General features: G+C 34.5%; 1 protein-coding gene across 1 annotated transcript; it reads right to left on the bottom strand.

Annotated features, from left to right (window-relative positions):
• Window positions 1–2,006: 2,006 nt before the first annotated feature.
• LOC139889410 (calnexin homolog) lies at window positions 2,007–4,400 on the bottom strand. Its single transcript, XM_071872364.1, has 6 exons — window positions 4,302–4,400; window positions 4,116–4,185; window positions 2,638–3,764; window positions 2,404–2,475; window positions 2,197–2,313; window positions 2,007–2,108 (listed from the first exon to the last, which is right to left on the bottom strand). Exons 1-6 carry the CDS (start codon window positions 4,398–4,400, stop codon window positions 2,007–2,009), a joined length of 1,587 nt encoding a protein of 528 aa, XP_071728465.1.
• Between the last annotated feature and the right edge of the window lie 19,201 nt (window positions 4,401–23,601).

Genomic DNA, 23,601 nt, shown 5'->3' with positions numbered 1-23,601 from the left:
TGCCTTTTACCTAAAAAACATAATACAACAACATAAAACAAAAAACTTTTAAACTGTCGAAAGTTCGTACAAGGAAAAGGTAGATTGCGACTCACTGGCTTCTTCTTGATGGCTAAGAAGATCTTCAACAAGGGACTAACAATCACAACAGCAAGCGAAACTATGATGCCAACTATGGAAATCAAGAAGTGTTTTACATCGACTATGGAAATCAAGAAACTGTTACTTACAGCCAGTTGCGTCCTCTAGATCCGTCTGTATCGTCAGCACCTGGGCTGGCTCAACTTTGCCAACTTGCTTACGTAAAGGTACCCACATTGGATGAGGATTATGGTCAAGAAGCAGCTGTCCATTTAAGCGAAACCATACTTAGCGAGCCAAAGGAATTCAGGGTTGTAATTGAAGGCCAAGATGCTTCTGGTGGTAAAGCTAAAGGCCAAGGAACTGGAAGTATCATCTCAGTAACTTTAATCGATTACTCGGAGATCAGTGTTAACGCCTCTATGCTCAAGGTTCTTTTTTTTTTTTTTATAAAATTAATTTTTTTCCCAGTCTATCTATATATATTTATTAAAAATTTTATAAATGGTGTAGGGAGGACTAGCAAGGTTGGAGAAAAGGAAGAGATGGGAGGCTAAAGAAAAACAGCAAATTTTGGACGAATTAGAAAAGTTTCAGTCAGAAGCGCGCACCGCGAGATTGGGAATGTGGGAGTATGGGGATATCGAGTCTGATGATGAGGAAAATCCTCTTCCCGGTAAGAAAACTGGTGCTGGAAAGCGTTGAACACCTGCGCAACACTTTTTGTTGCAGCTCTTTATAGTTAACAGAGGCAGCTAAAATCCTTTGTTTATGTGAGTGAGAGAGATAATATTCTGCTAAGAAATAGAATGTTTTTTTTTTTTTTTTGTTGTTGAGGTTTTTTTTTTTCTTTTTTCTTTGGTAGAGGACTATTTTGTTATGAAACTTTTCTTTTTCTTTGTAGTGGTTTAATTTATTTATACAGACTCTTAATAAGGTGAGCAGTAATGTTAGAACAAGAGTTTAACGGATAATCATTAGCGGAAGTTTGTTTTATATATGTACTTTCTGTGTTTGACTGAGCCTTAAAACTTTTAAATACTTCAATCCCTCTGATTCTGTAAGTGTTGTTCTTTGGGCCCAATTTAGACCCCAAATATGACAAACTATTTGACCTCATCCAACCTCTTAGATATATATGTATACATGTAGAGGCGCTGATTCTCTAGCTTGTTTTAATGCTTGCTCGGCTATGGTTTTTGCTCCAGGCGTACTTTATGCTGTAAAACTGAAAGTGCGAGTTACCTAGTGGTAATCTTCCTGTGAAACGACCATACTATCTTCTTTATTGTACTTACGTGTTCTAGCACATGATTAGTGACCAACAGCGGAAAACATCATATCTTCAGTGCCATATTTATAAGTGAATGTATTGATGATATTTGTAGTGTAAATGTCAAGGGAATAAAGTGTCTTTGATTCAAAAAATTGGTGGCTTTTTTAGGGTAGCAGGCAGCTAATTGAAAGTTATCGAATAATGACTATACGTTCTTTGACTATGCTTTCACTCAGACTTGACTTATTTCCGTCCGTTTACTTTAACACTTTATCGTATGGTTGGTAGTTTCATTCAGAACCTTGCCAGGGATCGTCAATCATGTTTACACAATGTTTAGTGTATTCTAAAGTTGGTTGCATTGTCGTTTAACATAACAACATTCATGTAGAAATCGTAATTTTATCAAGTTGGGGAAACCTTCTACTGAAAAAATTCCAATATATATACCTCTAAAAAACAACAGTTACATCCAAGTCTTATTTTGAATAATAAAACCTTCAACTTTATGTTAAAAGAATCTCATTTTGTTTTCCGCTTTAAACCGAGATAAAACTGTAAGTAACAAAAACTTAAATCCTCTGCCCAAACTAACACCTTGATTCTATCATGTAGCTAATACGACTTCTGCTTTGTCTTCTTGACATGATCATGTATCGCTCTTTGTATTCCTCCTTCGAGAAGCAACTGTGTCCTCACCTGATTCAGCTGTTAACGCCTTACCTCCATCTTTCTTCGGTGACACATTTGCCTTTGCCTAAAAAACAAAATACAAGAACATAGAACAAGTTTTAAAACAGTCAAAAGTTCATACAAGGAAAAAATAGATTGCGACTCACTGGTTTCTTCTTGATCGCTAAGAAGATCTTCAACAAGGGACTAACAATCACAACAGCAAGCGAAACTATGATGCCAACTACAACACTTGGTTTCTTCTCAGCCTCTTCAATAAGTTCCTGCAAAAATAGTAAATCAAGTTTAAAATATTTATGACCATAAATTAAGAACGGCTAATCGGCTATTAACTAACGATGCTGATGACTTACCACAACCTTCATCTTGTGGCCACTCAAGATAGGCAGATCAGCAATCTTGTATAGCACATCAAACACAGATTTCTGCAACTTACATAACAATTTTATCATAAATAAGTTAAAACACAAATAAAAAAGATTCTCTCTCCAGGTTACCCGAAGAGGGCACGAATTCTGTTGCCAAAAACTGGAACTGTTTTGATTTTTTCATAAAATTTACATTGAAAATGGTAATAAATCAATTACCTGAATACCCTTGAGACCATCCATACTTGCTGCTTCTTCCTCTATTGTTATATTCTCCTTTTCGATCAAAAACTTGGGCTTCCACGTGGCATCCCTGATGGACGCAGCAGTCGTCTCCTCACTCGCTATCAAAATATTATCAAACAAGATACCTTCTTGCATTGTCCAAATCTCGATACCAATTGCAGCAATAGGCTCAAAATTAGGCTTCTCAAGTTCATAATACTCCTCATTCGGAATCATACGAGGCTTCCAAACACCCATATAACTCGGATTATCAATAAGTGGAGCGTACCACTTACCTTTGTAATTCGGGTTCATTTTCATCGGTCTCTTCCACTCTCCACAGCCCGGTGCCGACTCACATTTCGGGTTTGAAACTTTTGGTGCTTCCCATTCACCATCTTCCTCATCGTCCCAGTCTTCAGGCCTCACGGCCTCGGGATCATCAACTTCATCGGGCTCATCATCTAACCATCCTTCGGGCTTTTCAGCCTCGTCATCCAATATCTCCATTGGTGCATTCTCGTCCCAATCATCGGGCTTTTTAGCATCCGGATCGGGTATTTTCTCCGTGTCATCCCAATCTTCGGGCATTTTGTCTTCGGGGTCAGGAATCGTTTCGGGAGGGACTAACGACGGTGTAAAATCTTCGTTCGACATAAAATTCACTTTCTTTTTCTCTTCGCCATCGATTAAAATCCTCACCTCGTTATCCGGTTTTAAAATGGCAGTGTACACATGTGTCATCCTATCTGGTGGGACAAAAGGAGGGGAATTGAGATGGTGTTCAACATGCTTTCCGGTTTTGAGATTTTTGTGATTTACAATGAAATGGACCTTGTTAGTCGGCCCACATTTATCGGGGCCAAACATAATCGAGTAAGGAGAATTGTTATTGAATTGTTTGGGTGACCAGCCCGCTTCTTGTGGCCGGAGAAATTTTAGATATGCACCACCACATTCAAGACCACCTTGAAGGCGAGTTTCGAATTGCAGAATGATTGTTTGATCGTTAAGATCTACAGGCGTGTCTAGTTCCTTCACGATTGCGTACTTTCTAGCCTTTTCGGTGACAAGTAGCCCGTAATCATCATGTCCTTGGCTCTTTGAGTGGTTCCATACACCTAAAAGGGTCAAAAACGGTCACGAGATAATTCAGTTAGACTATACATTTAGGTAAAAGTACTCGCTCTAAGAGAAACTCTGATTTATTTATATCAAGTAGCGAGGGAAAAGGTAAAAAACGGTTATGAAAAAAAAAAAAAAAAAACTTTTAAGAGAACGTACATTTGAGTAAAAGTATTCGCCCTCCCTGTATAATACTCATTATTTACCCGTTTATATCATACCAAAACTATGTAAAAAATGTCAAACAAATTATGCATTAAGTTTGATTGAAACACTACCCAAATAAAGAAGACTTGATATTAAAAATAATACAAATTTTCAGATCCAAACAGAAATAATTTAGTTACCTAAATACTCTTCATTCTCAGAAACAATCCAGCTCCCCTCAAATGAATGATCAAACGTCTCGTAAAATATCTAAATTAAAAACATAATCATTAGTAATTAGAAACTAATTAACAAACTCTTGAACCATAATAAACACTGACTAAAAACACACAATCATGGATAACTATAATTAGTTCATGACTTACAGTGCCAGAAGAGGCATGTATCTTAAAAGCGAAACAACCGAAGATTAAAACCAAACAAAAAAACTGCAAACAAAACAATTTGTGTTTGCGTTCTTCCATCATCTGTCGATCAAATTTCACTCGCAAACGTTATCGAATGATTACGAAATCGATGAGATGAAAAAAATGATGAGATCTTGAGGGATCAGTGTACACATACACAAATAAATACAAGTAAAGATTTTGAGAGTGGTTACACTAAGTTGGTTTACCCAATTAAAGATTGCCACGTGCCTGTTTCTATGCATGGCTCGCGTCGTCTGCAGCATTGTCCGAGAGAAACGGTTGTGATTCGTAGAATACGCTTTGTGGATCTCCACCAACTAAACGGGTCGGGTTGATTATACGGAGTATATTACAGTAATAACATTAACATATACGACTACTAGTTTTAAGAGCTCGTACATGACGACACTTGTATGAATTGCTATACGATAACGTTAATATTGATACTCACCAAATGTATAATACAATTATAATAAAAAAAGCTTTTATCACTGATTACATTTGTATCGAAAACATTATTATTGAATACTAACGGGTAGATTATGAGCCCGTCCGTTAAAATCATTTTAACTTCAATTGACAAATAATCGATAAAACACCAAACATGAACCCGTAAAAAAGTTGTTTTAGTACTGGTAGTTAATAATAGTTTTTAGGTACATCTCTAATTTGTATATGGTGTTAGCACAAATTATTTTCATTATGTCAAAATCTAGGACGAAAAAGAGCACGTATAGATCTAAATATGTATAAGGACTATCAAATAATTATTTTAACTTCAACTGACAAATATCGATACAACATTAAATATGTGTTCGTAAAATTTTTTTATATATGTTATTTATTTTGTTTAATTTAGATTATTTTTTATATTTTATATTTTTGTTAACTCCAAAAGTGGTACCATTGATCCCGTTGCTTTCAACTTCTATATCTATATTTATATTATTTTATTTATCTAATTATTTAAGTAATTGTATTTATATTTAGTATAATACTTTTCTTATATGAGAAAATTCAATTAATAAATGGGAAGAACGATAGAATGACATGTGGCAGTTTCAATGAAAATACGACACATCAGCATTATGGCACACGCTTTATATAATGTATAGATAGAAGATAGATATAATATATTAACATTTAAAGTAATTTATTATAATTATTATTATCTTTTCTTTTGCTAGTGTGAATCCATGACTAAACACTATCAACCATCACATACATCCTTAAATTTTAAAACTTAAATATTACATTTTGATTAAATTTAAATTTAAACTATACTAAATTAAATGTACATTTAAATTAAAAATAGACTAAAAAATAAAATTACAATAAAATTATAAAAACTATTCTTCGTCGTCGTCTTGATCTTCTCAATCTTCATCATCGGCAATGTGAAGGTCCCGCTCCATCGTGATTGCTCATTCGATAACGTCTTTAAAAGTAGTCCGGTGAAAACGTACATGTGTCGGAAAAATAATTATCCATAAAGCCCTTGCGGTTGTTTCTCGATATCTATATAGATATCTTTTAGGTGCTCTTGGTATGAATTCGACTTCTTCGTCATCGCTTAAACTCATCCAAATTATCAAGTAAATCGAGTGCTTGATTATAATTTTAAATTATTTGTGATCGTTAAGAGCGCATTTACTCCGGGATCCGAATTTCGCGTGAGCTTGATAGTGTTGTTTTGAAAGAAAAAGAAATATAAGTTGGAGTGTTGTGTTTGAAAGAAAAAAGCGGTAAAAGGAGAGTGTATAAAAAAAATGGGGATATACATATGTATATATAGTGTAAATAAATTAAATAAGAAAAAAGGGAAAACTAGCCATTACATTTTTAAATTTTTATTTCAATGGTCATATTTTTACCATTTCATCAGTCTACGAAGCTGCCAAATAAAGAAATGAAAAAAGGTGACGACCAGGAGAGAGGCAGGGTGCGAGGCAGGGAGAGCCAGTGTCATCGGCACCCTGTTGGGCGGGTTCGAAGAAAGGGCCGTTGGGAGCACTGTTATAGCATTATACAGAGTACATTATGTTGGTGGTTGATAGACGGACTCAGTGGCGAAACATAAGGTAATTCAAGAGGGGTACTTGACCTACTTGGATTTTGGGAAAAAAATTTAATACCTAAAAAGCATTTATAAAAGAAATTAAGTTTTTTTAATGTTTACCTCCATCTCCATGTCACTAATTTTGACCCACTTGTGATCGGGTTCAAATTCCGTCGCTTAACAGAGGAGAATTTAAAGGCGTAAACATAAGTAATTTCACATGGGCCATTTTCATTTTAGTCCAAAATAATAATCATGTTTACTTTGTTATTTTACATTTTTAATTGAAAATTTTCGAATCTATCAATTACTTTTATGTAAGAATTACTTTTTTTATAAGGATGCTCAATTCGCTTAATATTGAAAGAGATCAATATCGATCTCGACTTCGATTCGTTTCGAGTATAATATGTTAACTCTGAGTTCAGCTTGTTTTATAGTATTTTACAAGTTTGAGGTCACTCAATTTTAGTTTTCAATTTATAATTATATAAATATAAATATATAAATAAATATATACTTACAGTTATAGTTATCCTTATCCTTATATAATCAATACTAAATTTGTGGTCCGCACTTCGCAGTAGATTAGTGTCGTTTTAACGCTACTATATGGTTACACAGTTTTCGGCTTGAAAGTCATCGAAACCACAATATAAACCCTCTATATAATCTATAATCTACTATTAACAAAAAGAAAAGACTAGTCGAAACTATAATATAAACCCTCGATATAATCTATAATCTACTATTAACAAAAAAAAAAAAAAAAGACTAATCTGTTGAGGGTTACACACCGCAACTTCCTTCTCTGTTAAACGTTCTTCACCATCAACATCTTTAAAATAAAGTTTTTGTAATACAAATATAGGAACAAACAATAAAAACAACGAAAATTGAAAACAAATGTAGACAATACTATATACTACGGAGTAGTAAAAAAGGGAAGGAAAAAAAAGTAAGAATGCGTTAAAAATTGAACGGAAACATCGACATGATGTAGTTAGTTTGGGTTGTTTATTGTACTTGTGTGTGTATGTATGAGAGGTAGCACGAAATATTATTTATTGTACGTGTATGTGCACGTAGGAGAGATAGCACGAAAAATTTAGCGTTTTTTGAAACGCGTCCGTTTCGTGTATAGTTAGTCACTTTGTGTTCGTTAGATTTTTACAAGGTGAACGGTGGTGTCGGAAAAATTTAACTCGCGGCGAGCGGAAAAATATGGTCCGTTGAGTGTTTGGGTGGAGTTTATTTAAATTTTTTAGTTAGAATATAGATTTGACACTTTACTCCCCTGATTGGTAGGGATGACATCGGGTCGGGTTTAAGTATTACCAGACCCGAACCCGAACCCGATTAATTCGGGTTTGGGTGGAGCTCAAATTTAATTTAACTCGACTCGAATTAAACTTAAAAGTTTTGTTTATAGAGGCTCACTTTTAATATTTCAAACATAAACTTCTAACTTAATATAGGGGCTCTCTGCATAGAAATTTAGCTTACCATATGTCGTGGTAGAATATCAAATGAGTTGGTAGGAAAATTAGGCTGCATGCATCAATCAAACCAACACTAATCAAAGTGAAAACTGAACGTGTCCTAAACCTATCCCCCAAATAAAATCAGAAAAGAACTCAAGTTTATTTGAGGGAGAGAGTTCAGAACAACTTGAATTTCACTTATTGAAATGTCCCGTTCATATTGATTATAAATGTTCCATATTAATTGATTTCGTCGCGAGGTTTTGACGTCTATATGAGACGTTTTTCAAAGACTGCATTCATTTTTAAAACAACCATAACCTTTATTTTATCGATAAAGGTTTAAAAAGCATTACGTAGATTATCAAATAATGATAATCTAAAATATACCGTTTACACACGACCATTACATAATGGTTTACAATATGAATATATTACATCAAAAATAAATTTCTTGAATGCAGTTTTACATAATATCATACAAGCATGGACTCCAAATCTTGTCCCTATTTTAGTATGCAACAGCGGAAGTTCTTAATAATCACATGAGAATAAACATGCTTAAAACGTCAACAAAAATTTTGGTGAGTTATAGGTTTAACCTATATATTATCAAATCATAATAATAGACCACAAGATTTCATATTTCAATACATCCCATACATAGAGATAAAAATCATTCATACGGTGAACACCTGGTAACCGACATTAACAAGATGCATATAAGAATATCCCCATCATTCCGGGACATCCATCGGACATGATATAAAAACTCGAAGTACTAAAGCATCCGCTACAACGGATGGGGTTTGTTGGGCCCAATAGATCTATCTTTAGGATTCGCGTCAATTAGTAGACTGGTTTACTAATTCTTAGGTTACCAAGTAAAAGAGGCATATTCGGCTTCGATCGTTCAACCATAGAAAGTAGTTTCACGTACTTGTGTCTATTTTGTAAAACATTTATAAAGCTGCATGTATTCTCATCTCAGAAATATTAGATTTTAAAAGTGGGACTATAACTCACTTTCACAGATTTTTACTTCGTCGGAAAGTAAGACTTGGCCACTGGTCAATTCACGAACCTATAGCAAATATGTACATATATATCAAAGTATGTTCAAAATATATTTACAACATTTCTAATACGTTTTAATGTTTTAAGTTTATTAAGTCAGCTGTCCTCGTTAGTAACCTACAACTAGTTGTCCATAGTTAGATGTACAGAAATAAATTGATATATATTATCTTGACCCAATCCACGACCCAGTGTATATACGTCTCAGGCTAGATCACAACTCAAAGTATATATATTTTTGAAATCAACCTCAACCCTGTATAGCTAACTCCAACATTACTGCATATAGAGTGTCTATAGTTGTTCCAAATAATATATATAGATGGGTCGATATGATATGTCAAAACATTTGCATACGTGTCTATGGTATCCCAAGATTACATAATATATTAGAATATATGTATTATACAATATAAGTTAGCTAGGATATGATTAATATAGATTTGTTACCAATTTTCACGTAGCTACAACAAGTAAAAATATCCAATCTTGTTTTACCCATAACTTCTTCGTTTTAAATCCGTTTTGAGTGAATCCAATTGCTATGGTTTCATATTGAACTTAAGTTTATAAATCTATACAGAAAAAGTATAAGTTTATAGTCGAAAGTACAGGTTACAAGCCATTTTTGTAAAGGTAGTCATTTCAGTCGAAAGAACGACGTCTAGATGACCATTTTGGAAAACATACTTCCTATTTGAGTTTAATCATGATTTTTGGATATAGTTTCATGTTCATAAGAAAAATCATTTTCCCAGAAGAACAACTTTTAAATCAAAGTTTATCATAGTTTTTAATTAACTAACCCAAAACAGCCCGCGGTGTTACTACGACGTCGTATATCCAGTTTTACGGTGTTTTTCGTGTTTTCAGGTTTTAAATCATTAAGTTAGCATATCATATAGATATAGAACATGTGTTTAGTGGATTTTAAAAGTCAAGTTAGAAGGATTAACTTTTGTTTGCGAACAAGTTTAGAATTAACTAAACTATGTTATAGTGATTTCAAGTTTAAACCTTCGAATAAGGTAGTTTTATATATATGAATCGAATGATGTTATAAACATCATTACTACCTCAGGTTTTGTGGATAAACCTACTGAAAATGAGAAAAATAGATCTAGCTTCAAAGGATCCTTGGATGGCTTGAAAGTTCTTGAAGCAGAATCATGACACGAAAACAAGTTCAAGTAAGATTTCCACTCGAAATAAGATTGTTATAGTTATAGAAATTGAATCAAAGTTTAAATATGAGTATTATCTTGTATTAGAAAGATATCTTAATATAAATAAGAAAGATTTCTTGAGGTTGGATGATCAATTTACAAGACTGGAAGTAAGCTAGCAAACTTGAAAATATTCTTGATTTTATGAAACTAGAACTTATAGAATTTATGAAGAACACTTAGAACTTGATGATAGAACTTGAGAGAGATCAATTTGATGAAGAAAATTGAAGAATGAAAGTGTTTGTAGGTGTTTTTGGTCGTTGGTATATGGATTAGATATAAAGGATGTGTAATTTTGTTTACATGTAAATAAGTCATGAATGATTACTAATATTTTTGTAATTTTATGAGATATTTCATGCTAGTTGCCAAATGATGGTTCCCAAATGTGTTAGGTGACTCACATGGGCTGCTAAGAGCTTATCATTGGAGTGTATATACCAATAATACATACATCTAAAAGCTGTGTATTGTACGAGTACGAATACGGGTGCATACGAGTAGAATTGTTGATGAAACTGAACGAGAATGTAATTGTAAGCATTTTTGTTAAGTAGAAGTATTTTGATAAGTGTCTTGAAGTATTTCAAAAATGTATGAATACATATTAAAACACTACATGTATATACATTTTAACTGAGTCGTTAAGTCGTCGTTAGTAGTTAAATGTAAATGTTGTTTTGAAACCTTTAGGTTAACGATCTTGTTAAATGTTGTTAACCCATTGTTTATTATATCTAAAGAGATGTTAAATTATTACATTATCATGATATTATGATATATTAATATATCTTAGTATGATATATATACAGTTAAATGTTGTTACAACGATAATCGTTACATATATGTCTCGTTTCGAAACCATTAAGTTAGTAGTCTTGTTTTTACATATGTAGTTCATTGTTAATACACTTAATTACATGTTTACTTATCATTTATCATGATTAAACATAGTGTATCAATATCTTAATATGATTCATATGTATTTAGTAAGAAGTTGTTATAACGATAATCGTTATATATATCGTTTCGAGTTTCTTAATTCAATAAACTCAATTTTATGTATATAACTCATTGTTAAAATACCTAATGAGATACTTAATTATCATAATATCATGTTAACTATATATATAATCATATATATGTCATCATATAGTTTTTACAAGTTTTAACGTTCGTGAATCACCGGTCAACTTGGGTGGTCAATTGTCTATATGAAACCTATTTAAATTAATCAAGTCTTAATAAGTTTGATTTCTTAACATGTTGGAAACACTTAATCATGTAAATAACAATTTCATTTAATATATATAAACATGGAAAAGTTCGGGTCACTACAGTACCTACCCGTTAAATAAATTTCGTCCCGAAATTTTAAGCAGTTGGAGGTGTTGACGTATATTCTGGAAATAAGTGCGGGTATTTCTTCTTCATCTGATCTTCTCATTCCCAGGTGAACTCGGGTCCTCTACGAGCATTCCATCGAACTTTAACAATTCGTATCTTGTTTTGCTTAAGTCTTTTAACCTCACGATCCATTATTTCGACGGGTTCTTCGACGAATTGAAGATTTTCGTTGATTTGGATTTCGTCTAACAAAATAGTGAGATCTTCTTTAGCAAAACATTTCTTCAAATTTGAGACGTGGAAAGTGTTATGTACAGCCACGAGTTATTGTGGTAATTCAAGTCGGTAAGCTACTGGTCCGACACGATCAATAATCTTGAATGGTCCTATATACCTTGGATTTAATTTTCCTCGTTTACCAAATCGAACAACGCCTTTCCAAGGTGCAACCTTAAGCATGACCATCTCTCCAATTTCAAATTCTATATCTTTTCTTTTAATGTCGGCGTAGCTCTTTTGTCGACTTTGGGCGGTTTTCAACCGTTGTTGAATTTGGATGATCTTCTCGGTAGTTTCTTGTATTATCTCCGGACCCGTAATCTGTCTATCCCCCACTTCACTCCAACAAATCAGAGACCTGCACTTTCTACCATAAAGTGCTTCAAACGGCGCCATCTCAATGCTAGAATGGTAGCTGTTGTTGTAGGAAAATTCTGCTAACGGTAGATGTCGATCCCAACTGTTTCTGAAATCAATAACACATGCTCGTAGCATGTCTTCAAGCGTTTGTATCGTCCTTTCTCTCTGCCCATCAGTTTGTGGATGATAGGCAGTACTCATGTCTAGACGAGTTCCTAATGCTTGCTGTAATGTCTGCCAGAATCTTGAAATAAATCTACCATCCCTATCAGAGATAATAGAGATTGGTATTCAATGTCTGGAGACGACTTCCTTCAAATACAGTCGTGCTAACTTCTCCATCTTGTCATCTTCTCTTATTGGCAGGAAGTGTTCTGATTTGGTGAGACGATCAACTATTACCCAAATAGTATCAAAACCACTTGCAGTCCTTGGCAATTTAGTGATGAAATCCATGGTAATGTTTTCCCATTTCCATTCTGGGATTTTGGGTTGTTGAAGTAGACCTGATGGTTTCTGATGCCTAGCTTTGACCTTAGAACACGTCAAACATTCCCCAACGTATTTAGCAATATCGGCTTTCATACCTGACCACCAAAAATGTTTCTTGAGATCTTTGTACATCTTCCCCGTTCCAGGATGTATTGAGTATCTGGTTTTATGAGCTTCTCTAAGTACCATTTCTCTCATATCTCCAAATTTTGGTACCCAAATTCTTTCAGCCCTATACCGGGTTCCGTCTTCCCGAATATTAAGATGCTTCTTCGATCCTTTGGGTATTTCATCCTTTAAATTTTCCTCTTTTAAAACTCCTTGTTGCGCCTCCTTTATTTGAGTAGTAAGGTTATTGTGAATCATTATATTCATAGCTTTTACTCGAATGAGTTCTCTGTCCTTTCTACTCAAAGCGTCGGCTACCACATTCGCCTTCCCCGGGTGGTAACGAATCTCAAAGTCGTAATCATTCAATAATTCAATCCACCTGCGCTGCCTCATGTTCAGTTGTTTCTGATTAAATATATGTTGAAGACTTTTGTGGTCGGTATATATAATACTTTTGACCCCATATAAGTAGTGTCTCCAAGACTTTAATGCAAAAACAACTGTGCCTAATTCCAAATCATGTGTCATATAATTCTGCTCGTGAATCTTCAATTGTCTAGACGCATAAGCAATTACCTTCGTTCGTTGCATTAATACACAACCGAGACCTTGCTTTGAAGCATCACAATATATCTTAAAATCATCATTCCCTTCAGGTAATGACAATATAGGTGCCGTAGTTAACTTTTTCTTTAACAATTGAAACGCTTTCTCTTGTTCATCCTTCCATTCAAATTTCCTCCCTTTATGCGTTAATGCAGTCAAGGGTTTTGCTATTCTGGAAAAATCTTGGATGAACCTTCTGTAGTAACCAGCTAGTCCTAAAAATTGGCGTATATGCTTCGGAGTTTTCGGGGTTTCCCATTTTTCAACGGTTTCAATCTTTGCTGGATCCACCTGAATACCTTCTTTGTTCACTATGTGACCGAGGAATTGAACTTCTTCCAACCAAAATGCACACTTTGAAAACTTACCGTACAGTTTTTCTTTTCTCAGCAACTCTAGCACTTTTCTTAAATGTTTTCATGCTCTTGATCATTCTTCGAGTAAATAAGTATGTCATCGATGAAAACAATGACAAACTTGTCAAGATATGGCCCACACACTCGGTTCATGAGGTCCATGAACACAGCTGGTGTGTTCGTCAATCCAAACGGAATAACCATAAACTCGTAATGACCGTAACGCGTCCTAAAAGCAGTCTTTGGGATATCATCCTCCTTCACCCGCATTTGATGATACCCAGAACGTAAATCAATCTTCGAATAAACCGACGAGCCTTGTAGTTGATCAAATAAGTCGTCGATTCTCGGTAGTGGGGAGCAGTTCTTGATGGTAAGTTTGTTCAACTCTCGATAGTCGATACACAATCTAAATGTACCATCCTTCTTCTTTACAAACAAAACAGGAGCTCCCCACGGTGAGGTGCTTGGTCGAATGAAACTACGCTCTAAAAGTTCTTGTAATTGGCACTGAAGTTTCTTCATTTCGCTAGGTGCGAGTCTGTATGGAGCACGAGCTATTGGTGAAGCTCCCGGTACAAGGTCTATTTGAAATTCAACGGATCGGTGTGGAGGTAGTCCCGGTAATTCTTTCGGAAATACATCGGGAAATTCTTTTGCGACTGGAACATCATTGATGTTCTTTTCTTCGGAATTGACTTTCTCGACGTGTGCTAGCACAGCATAGCAACCTTTTCTTATTAGTTTTTGTGCCTTCAGGTTACTAATAAGATTTAACTTCGTGTTGCTCTTTTCTCCGTACACCATTAAGGGTTTTCCTTTTTCTCGTATAATGCGAATTGCATTTTTGTAACAAATGATCTCTGCTTTTACTTCTTTCAACTAGTCCATACAGATTATCACATCAAAACTCCCTAACTCTACTGGTATCAAGTCAATCTTAAATGTTTCACTAACCAGTTTAATTTCTCGATTCCGACATATATTATCTGCTATAATTAATTTACCGTTTGCTAATTCGAGTAAAAATTTACTATCCAAGGGTGTCGGTGAACAACTTAGTTTAGCACAAAAATCTCTACTCATATAGCTTTTATCCGCACCCGAATCAAATAAAACATAAGCAGATTTATTGTCAATGAGAAACGTACCCGTAACAAGCTCCGGGTCTTCCTGCGCTTCTGCCGTATTAATATTGAAAACTCTTCTGCGGCCCTGCCCATTAGTATTCCCCTGATTCGGGCAATTTCTACTAAAGTGGCCCGGTTTTCCACATCCAAAACAAACTATGGCGGTATATTATTTGTTCCGACATTATTTGTTCCTTTAGTTCTGTTATGCATTGGTCCGTAGATTTCGTTCTTCTTCGCGCTATGACCATTTCTTTTACACATGTTACAAAATGTCGTGCAGAAACCCAGGTGATGCTCTTCACATCTTTGGCATGGCTGTTTTTGGTTTTTGTTGCCATTGTTGTTATTGAGATTATTGTTGGGATTTTTATTATTGTTGTTGTTGTTGTTGTTGTTATTGTTGTTGGGCTGGTTATTGTAGTTGTTGTTGGGACGTTTGTTGAAGTTGTTGTTGTGATTGATGTTGCGGTTATTGGGATAGTTGTTGCGATTTTGGTTGTGATTGTTGTTGTTGTATTGGTGACTCTTGTCATTGGTTTCTTCCCACTTTCTCTTGACTTGTTTCATATTAGCCTCTTCGGTCACCTGCTCTTTAATCCTTCCTTTGACCTGGTTCACTAATTTGTGAGCTATTCGACTTGCCTTTTGTATGGAGGCGGGCTCGTGTGAACTCACATCTTCTTGAATTCTTTCCGGTAACCCTTTTACAAATGCGTCGATCTTCTCTTCTTCGTCTTCAAACGTTCTGGGACACAATAGGCACAATTCTGTGAATCGTTGTTCGTATGTGGTGATATCGAAACCTTTCATTCGTAATCCTCTAAGCTCTACCTTGAGCTTATTGACCTCGTTCCTGGGACGATACTGCTCGTTCATCAATTTCTTGAATGCTGACCATGGTAGTGCGTAAACAACATCTTGTCCTACCTGCTCGAGATAGGTATTCCACCACGTTAACGCCGTACTTGTGAAGGTATGCGTAGTGTACTTAACTTTGTCCTCTTCAGTACACTTACTTATGGCAAACACCGATTCGACCTTCTCGGTCCACCGTTTCAATCCAATTGGTCCTTCGGTTCCATCAAATTCCAAAGGTTTGCAGGCAGTGAATTCTTTGTAGGAGCATCCTACACGATTTCTTGTGGAATTAGTTCCACTGCTAGATCTAGAGTTATTGTTATTTTGCATTGCAGCCTGTACTGCGGCTATGTTCGCCGCAAGGAAAACACGGAAGTCTTCCTCACTCATGCTCAAGTTCTGACGAGTCGTCGGTGCCATTTCCTTCAAAATAGCCAAAAGAATTGAGTTAATCATATAGAATTTAAGAGTAGTCAATAGTATTTCATAGCATAATATGAACTTATTTATAAAAGCTTTTTCTTCATATTAGCATTTTATAGTTTTAATTCGGGTAGTACCTACCCGTTAAGTTCATACTTAGCAGCTATTATACAATTTAACTACTACGATTCTATATGAAAAACTTATTACAATAATATTTCACGTTTGAACTTTATACAATATTTTACAAACTTACAATACCGCTATAATACATATAGGATGAAATATAGCACATAATAACTTTGCTACTCGGCAGCTATGAAGGCAATTCTAGTTAATACGAAAGTTGTTCAGCAAAAGAAATAAAGACACGTAATTCATAAGTCCAGAAACAAGTCATGCATTCAGGTTTTACTAAGACGACTTCCCATCCTTGATCTTGTGGAAAATAACCGTTATGACCATTGGCTAGGCAGCATGTTGTAATGTTGTCAAAAGGACGAGGGTTTCGTAATGTCCAACAGCCCTGTAATAATCTAAAAAACCTTGTTTCTCACCCCAACTACTGAATCCGTCACTTGTGGGAAGGTTTTATTTAAAAGCTGCAATCTGATGTTCTTTTTCTCACTATGGTAAGAAGCGAACATCACTAACCCGTAAGCATAACATGCTTCTTTATGTTGCATGTTAGAAGCTCTTTCTAATTCACGAAATCTTATGTTGGGATATGTTGAGTCAAAATAGGTTCTTAACCCGTAGCGTAAAATTGCATTTGGGTTCCCCGCATTTAACGTTTTAAAGAAAACACGGCGTAACTTACGGTCTCCCCAATGTGATATACCCCACCGATCAAAGGAAAGCCTTTTATAAACTAAGGCATTTCTGGAAAGTCTTTCAAATGTTTGACAAGTTAATTTCGCCATAACTAAATGTGCTGATGAATTCTGGCCGACTCTAGACAAGATTTCCTCAATCATATCCTCTGGTAGGTCTTCTAAAATATTCGGTTGTCTACCCTTAACGTCCATTTTGTTTTTATACTGTAAAATAGACAAGGATTAGATTCGTAAAAGATAATTAACAAACAATACAAGCAATTTTTACATAGAACATAAAAGTACAAGCACACTACAATACATATAATACACAACATGATTACAACCCTCTAATCTGAATCACTGGTTTCTTCTTTTTCGGACTTGGTTCGTTTTCCTAATTTTCTAGGAATATATGGTGTTCCTCTAATATGAGCCGTCGTTTTCCAAAATGGTTTAGAAAAACCTGGTGATTTAGAGGTTCCCGGTTCATTGTTACATTTTAGAAAATACGGATGTTGCCGATACATATAAAGTTCATCGGGGTTGGAATCGGGTTTCTCTATTTTTATACCTTTTCCCTTATTATTTTCTTTCGCTTTATTAAATTGGGTCGATGTAATTTCTATAACATCATCAGAATCCTCATCGGGATCCAATTCATCGAAAAATTGATAATCTTCCCAATATTTTGCTTCCTCGGCAGAAACACCATTGACTATTATTAACTTTGGTCCGTTGGTTGAGGATTTCCTTTTATTTAATCGATTTACTATAGGTATCAATATTTCTTCCTCCAGAACCTCTTCTTCTTCCGGTTCCTCCTCTTCCGGTTCCTCTTCTTCCGGTTCCTCCTCTTCCGGTTCCTCTTCTTCCGGTTCCTCTTCGGGAATTTGTGAATCTTCCCAAAATATATTCAACTCTTCATTATTATTAGGTGAATCGATGGGATTTGTACTAGTGGTAAACATCTATCACACAATATTAAACACATTAAGAGGTTAATATATCACATAATATTTACATGTTAATAATATATAGTTTCCAACAAAAGTGTTAAGCAATCGTTTTTAAAGAAAACACGGTCGAAGTCCAGACTCACTAATGTATCCTAACAAACTCGATAAGACACACTAATGCAAATTTCTGGTTCTCTAAGACCAATGCTCGGATACCAACTGAAATGTCCCGTTCATATTGATTATAAACGTTCCATATTAATTGATTTCATCGAGAGGTTTTGACCTATATATGAGACGTTTTTCAAAGACTACATTCATTTTTGAAACAACCATAACCTTTATTTTATCGATAAAGGTTTAAAAAGCATTACGTAGATTATCAAATAATGATAATCTAAAATATACCGTTTACACACGACCATTACATAATGGTTTACAATATGAATATATTACATCCAAAATAAGTTTCTTGAATGTAGTTTTACATTTATCATACAAGCATGGACTCCAAATCTTGTCCTTATTTTAGTATGCAACAGCGGAAGCTCTTAATAATCACCTGAGAATAAAATGCTTAAAACGTCAACAAAAATTTTGGTGAGTTATAGGTTTAACCTATATATTATCAAATCATAATAATAGACCACAAGATTTCATATTTCAATACATCCCATACATAGAGATAAAAATCATTCATACGGTGAACACCTGGTAACCGACATTAACAAGATGCATATAAGAATATCCCCATCATTCCGGGACATCCATCAGACATAATATAAAAACTCGAAGTACTAAAGCATCCGCTACAACGGATGGGGTTTGTTGGGCCCAATAGATCTATCTTTAGGATTCGCGTCAATTAGTAGACTGGTTTACTAATTCTTAGGTTACCAAGTAAAAGGGGCATATTCGGCTTCGATCCTTCAACCATAGAAAGTAGTTTCATGTACTTGTGTCTATTTTGTAAAACATTTATAAAGCTGCATGTATTCTCATCCCAGAAATATTAGATTTTAAAAGTGGGACTATAACTCACTTTCACAGAATTTTACTTCGTCGGGAAGTAAGACTTGGCCACTGGTCAATTCACGAACCTATAACAAATATGTACATATATATCAAAGTATGTTCAAAATATATTTACAACATTTCTAATACGTTTTAATGTTTTAAGTTAATTAAGTCAGCTGTCCTCGTTAGTAACCTACAACTAGTTGTCCATAGTTAGATGTACAGAAATAAATTGATATATATTATCTTGACCCAATCCACGACCCAGTGTATACACGTCTCAGGCTAGATCACAACTCAAAGTATATATATTTTTGGAAACAACCTCAACCCTGTATAGCTAACTCCAACATTACTGCATATAGAGTGTCTATGGTTGTTCCAAATAATATATATAGATGGGTCGATATGATATGTCAAAACATTTGCATACGTGTCTATGGTATCCCAAGATTACATAATATATTAGAATATATGTATTATACAATATAAGTTCGCTAGGATATGATTAATATAGATTTTTTACCAATTTTCACGTAGCTACAACAAGTAAAAATATCCAATCTTGTTTTACCCATAACTTCTTCGTTTTAAATCCGTTTTGAGTGAATCCAATTGCTATGGTTTCATATTGAACTTAAGTTTATGAATCTATACAGAAAAAGTATAAGTTTATAGTCGAAAGTACAGGTTACAAGTCATTTTTGTAAAGGTAGTCATTTCAGTCGAAAGAACGACGTCTAGATGACCATTTTGGAAAACATACTTCCTATTTGAGTTTAATCATGATTTTTGGATATAGTTTCACGTTCATAAGAAAAATCATTTTCCTAGAAGAACAACTTTTAAATCAAAGTTTATCATAGTTTTTAATTGACTAACCCAAAACAGCCCGCGGTGTTACTACGACGGCGTATATCCAGTTTTACGGTGTTTTTCGTGTTTTCAGGATTTAAATCATTAAGTTAGCATATCATATAGATATAGAACATGTGTCTAGTTGATTTTAAAAGTCAAGTTAGAAGGATTAACTTTTGTTTGCGAACAAGTTTAGAATTAACTAAACTATGTTATAGTGATTTCAAGTTTAAACCTTCGAATTAGGTAGTTTTATATATATGAATCGAATGATGTTATAAACATCATTACTACCTCAAGTTTTGTGGATAAACCTACTGAAAATGAGAAAAATAGATCTAGCTTCAAAGGATCCTTGGATGGCTTAAAGGTTCTTGAAGCAGAATCATGACACGAAAACAAGTTCAAGTAAGATTTCCACTCGAAATAAGATTGTTATAGTTATAGAAATTGAATCAAAGTTTGAATATGAGTATTACCTTGTATTAGAAAGATATATTACTATAAATAAGAAAGATTTCTTGAGGTTGGATGATCACTTTACAAGACTGGAAGTAAGCTAGCAAACTTGGAAGTATTCTTGATTTTATGAAACTAGAACTTATAGAATTTATGAAGAACACTTAGAACTTGAAGATAGAACTTGAGAGAGATCAATTTGATGAAGAAAATTTAAGAATGAAAGTGTTTGTAGGTGTTTTTGGTCGTTGGTATATGGATTAGATATAAAGGATGTGTAATTTTGTTTACATGTAAATAAGTCATGAATGATTACTAATATTTTTGTAATTTTATGAGATATTTCATGCTAGTTGCCAAATGATGGTTCCCACATGTGTTAGGTGACTCACATGGGCTACTAAGAGCTGATCATTAGAGTGTATATACCAATAATACATACATCTAAAAGCTATGTATTGTACGAGTACGAATACGGGTGCATACGAGTAGAATTGTTGATGAAACTGAACGAGGATGTAATTGTAAGCATTTTTGTTAAGTAGAAGTATTTTGATAAGTGTCTTGAAGTCTTTAAAAAGTGTATGAATACATATTAAAACACTACATATATATACATTTTAACTGAGTCGTTAAGTCGTCGTTAGTAGTTAAATGTAAATGTTGTTTTGAAACCTTTAGGTTAACGATCTTGTTAAATGTTGTTAACCCATTATTTATTATATCTAAAGAGATGTTAAATTATTACATTATCATGATATTATGATATATTAATATATCTTAGTATGATATATATACAGTTAAATGTTGTTACAACGATAATCGTTACATATATATCTCGTTTCGAAAATCATTAAGTTAGTAGTCTTGTTTTTACATATGTAGTTCATTGTTAATACACCTAATGACATGTTTACTTATCATTTATCATGATTAAACATAGTGTATCAATATCTTAATATGATTCATATGTATTTAGTAAGACGTTGTTATAACGATAATCGTTATATATATCGTTCCGAGTTTCTTAATTCAATAAACTCAATTTTATGTATATAACTCATTGTTAAAATACCTAATGAGATACTTACTTATCATAATATCATGTTAACTATATATATAATCATATATATGTCATCATATAGTTTTTACAAGTTTTAACGTTCGTGAATCACCGGTCAACTTGGGTGGTCAATTATCTATATGAAACCTATTTAAATTAATCAAGTCTTAATAAGTTTGATTGCTTAACATGTTGGAAACACTTAATCATGTAAATAACAATTTCATTTAATATATATAAACATGGAAAAGTTTGAATCACTACAGTACCTACCCGTTAAATTAATTTCGTCCCGAAATTTTAAGCAGTTGGAGGTGTTGACGTATCTTCTGGAAATAAGTGCGGGTATTTCTTCTTTATCTGATCTTCTTGTTCCCAGGTGAACTCGGGTCCTCTACGAGCATTCCATCGAACTTTAACAATTGGTATATTGTTTTGCTTAAGTCTTTTAACCTCACGATCCATTATTTCGACGGGTTCTTCGACGAATTGAAGTTTTTCGTTGATTTGGATTTCGTCTAACGAAATAGTGAGATCTTCTTTAGCAAAACATTTCTTCAAATTTGAGACGTGGAAATATTATGTACAGCCGCGAGTTGTTGTGGTAATTCAAGTCGGTAAGCTACTGGTCCGACACGATCAATAATCTTGAATGGTCCTATATACCTTGGATTTAATTTTCCTCGTTTACCAAATCGAACAACGCCTTTCCAAGGTGCAACCTTAAGCATGACCATCTCTCCAATTTCAAATTCTATATCTTTTCTTTTAATGTCGGCATAGCTCTTTTGTCGACTTTGGGCGATTTTCAACCGTTGTTGAATTTGGATGATCTTCTCGGTAGTTTCTTGTATTATCTCCGGACCCGTAATCTGTCTATCCCCCACTTCACTCCAACAAATTGGAGACCTGCACTTTCTACCATAAAGTGCTTCAAACGGCGCCATCTCAATGCTTGAATGATAGCTGTTGTTGTAGGAAAATTCTGCTAACGGTAGATGTCGATCCCAACTGTTTCTGAAATCAATAACACATGCTCGTAGCATGTCTTCAAGCGTTTGTATCGTCCTTTCGCTCTGCCCATCAGTTTGTGGATGATAGGCAGTACTCATGTCTAGACGAGTTCCTAATGCTTGCTGTAATGTCTGCCAGAATCTTGAAATAAATCTACCATCCCTATCAGAGATAATAGAGATTGGTATTCCATGTATGGAGACTACTTCCTTCAAATACAGTCGTGAAAACTTCTCCATCTTGTCATCTTCTCTTATTGGCAGGAAGTGTTCTGATTTGGTGAGACGATCAACTATTACCCAAATAGTATCAAAACCACTTGCAGTCCTTGGCAATTTTGTGATGAAATCCATTGTAATGTTTTCCCATTTCCATTCTGGGATTTCGAGTTGTTGAAGTAGACCTGATGGTTTCTGATGCCTAGCTTTGACCTTAGAACACGTCAAACATTCCCCTACGTATTAAGCAACATCGGCTTTCATACCTGGCCATCAAAAATGTTTCTTGAGATCTTTGTACATTTTTCCCGTTCTAGGATGTATTGAGTATCTGGTTTTATGAGCTTCTCTAAGTACCATTTCTCTCATATCTCTAAATTTTGGTACCCAAATTCTTTCAGCCCTATACCGGGTTCCGTCTTCCCGAATATTAAGATGCTTCTCCGATCCTTTGGGTATTTCATCCTTTAAATTTCCCTCTTTTAAAACTCCTTGTTGCGCCTCCTTTATTTGAGTAGTAAGGTTATTGTGAATCATTATATTCATAGCTTTTACTCGAATGGGTTCTCTGTCCTTTCTACTCAAAGCGTCGGCTACCACATTCGCCTTCCCCGGGTGGTAACGAATCTCAAAGTCGTAATCGTTCAACAATTCAATTCACCTGCACTGCCTCATGTTCAGTTGTTTCTGATTAAATATATGTTGAAGACTGTTGTGGTCGGTATATATAATACTTTTGACCCCATATAAGTAGTGCCTCCAAGACTTTAATGCAAAAACAACCGCGCCTAATTCCAAATCATGTGTCATATAATTCTGCTCGTGAATCTTCAATTGTATAGACGCATAAGCAATTACCTTCGTTCGTTGCATTAATACACAACCGAGACCTTGCTTTGAAGTGTCACAATATATCACAAAATCATCATTTCCTTCAGGTAATGACAATATAGGTGCCGTAGTTAACTTTTTCTTTAACAATTGAAACGCTTTCTCTTGTTCATCCTTCCATTCAAATTCCCTCCCTTTATGCATTAA

Source organism: Rutidosis leptorrhynchoides, chromosome 2 (genome assembly GCF_046630445.1).
Source record: "Rutidosis leptorrhynchoides isolate AG116_Rl617_1_P2 chromosome 2, CSIRO_AGI_Rlap_v1, whole genome shotgun sequence".
NCBI classification, from domain to species: domain Eukaryota; kingdom Viridiplantae; phylum Streptophyta; class Magnoliopsida; order Asterales; family Asteraceae; genus Rutidosis; species Rutidosis leptorrhynchoides.
The sequence above is the reverse complement of the archived record's forward strand: the minus strand, read 5'-3'. Positions and strand labels throughout refer to the sequence as shown.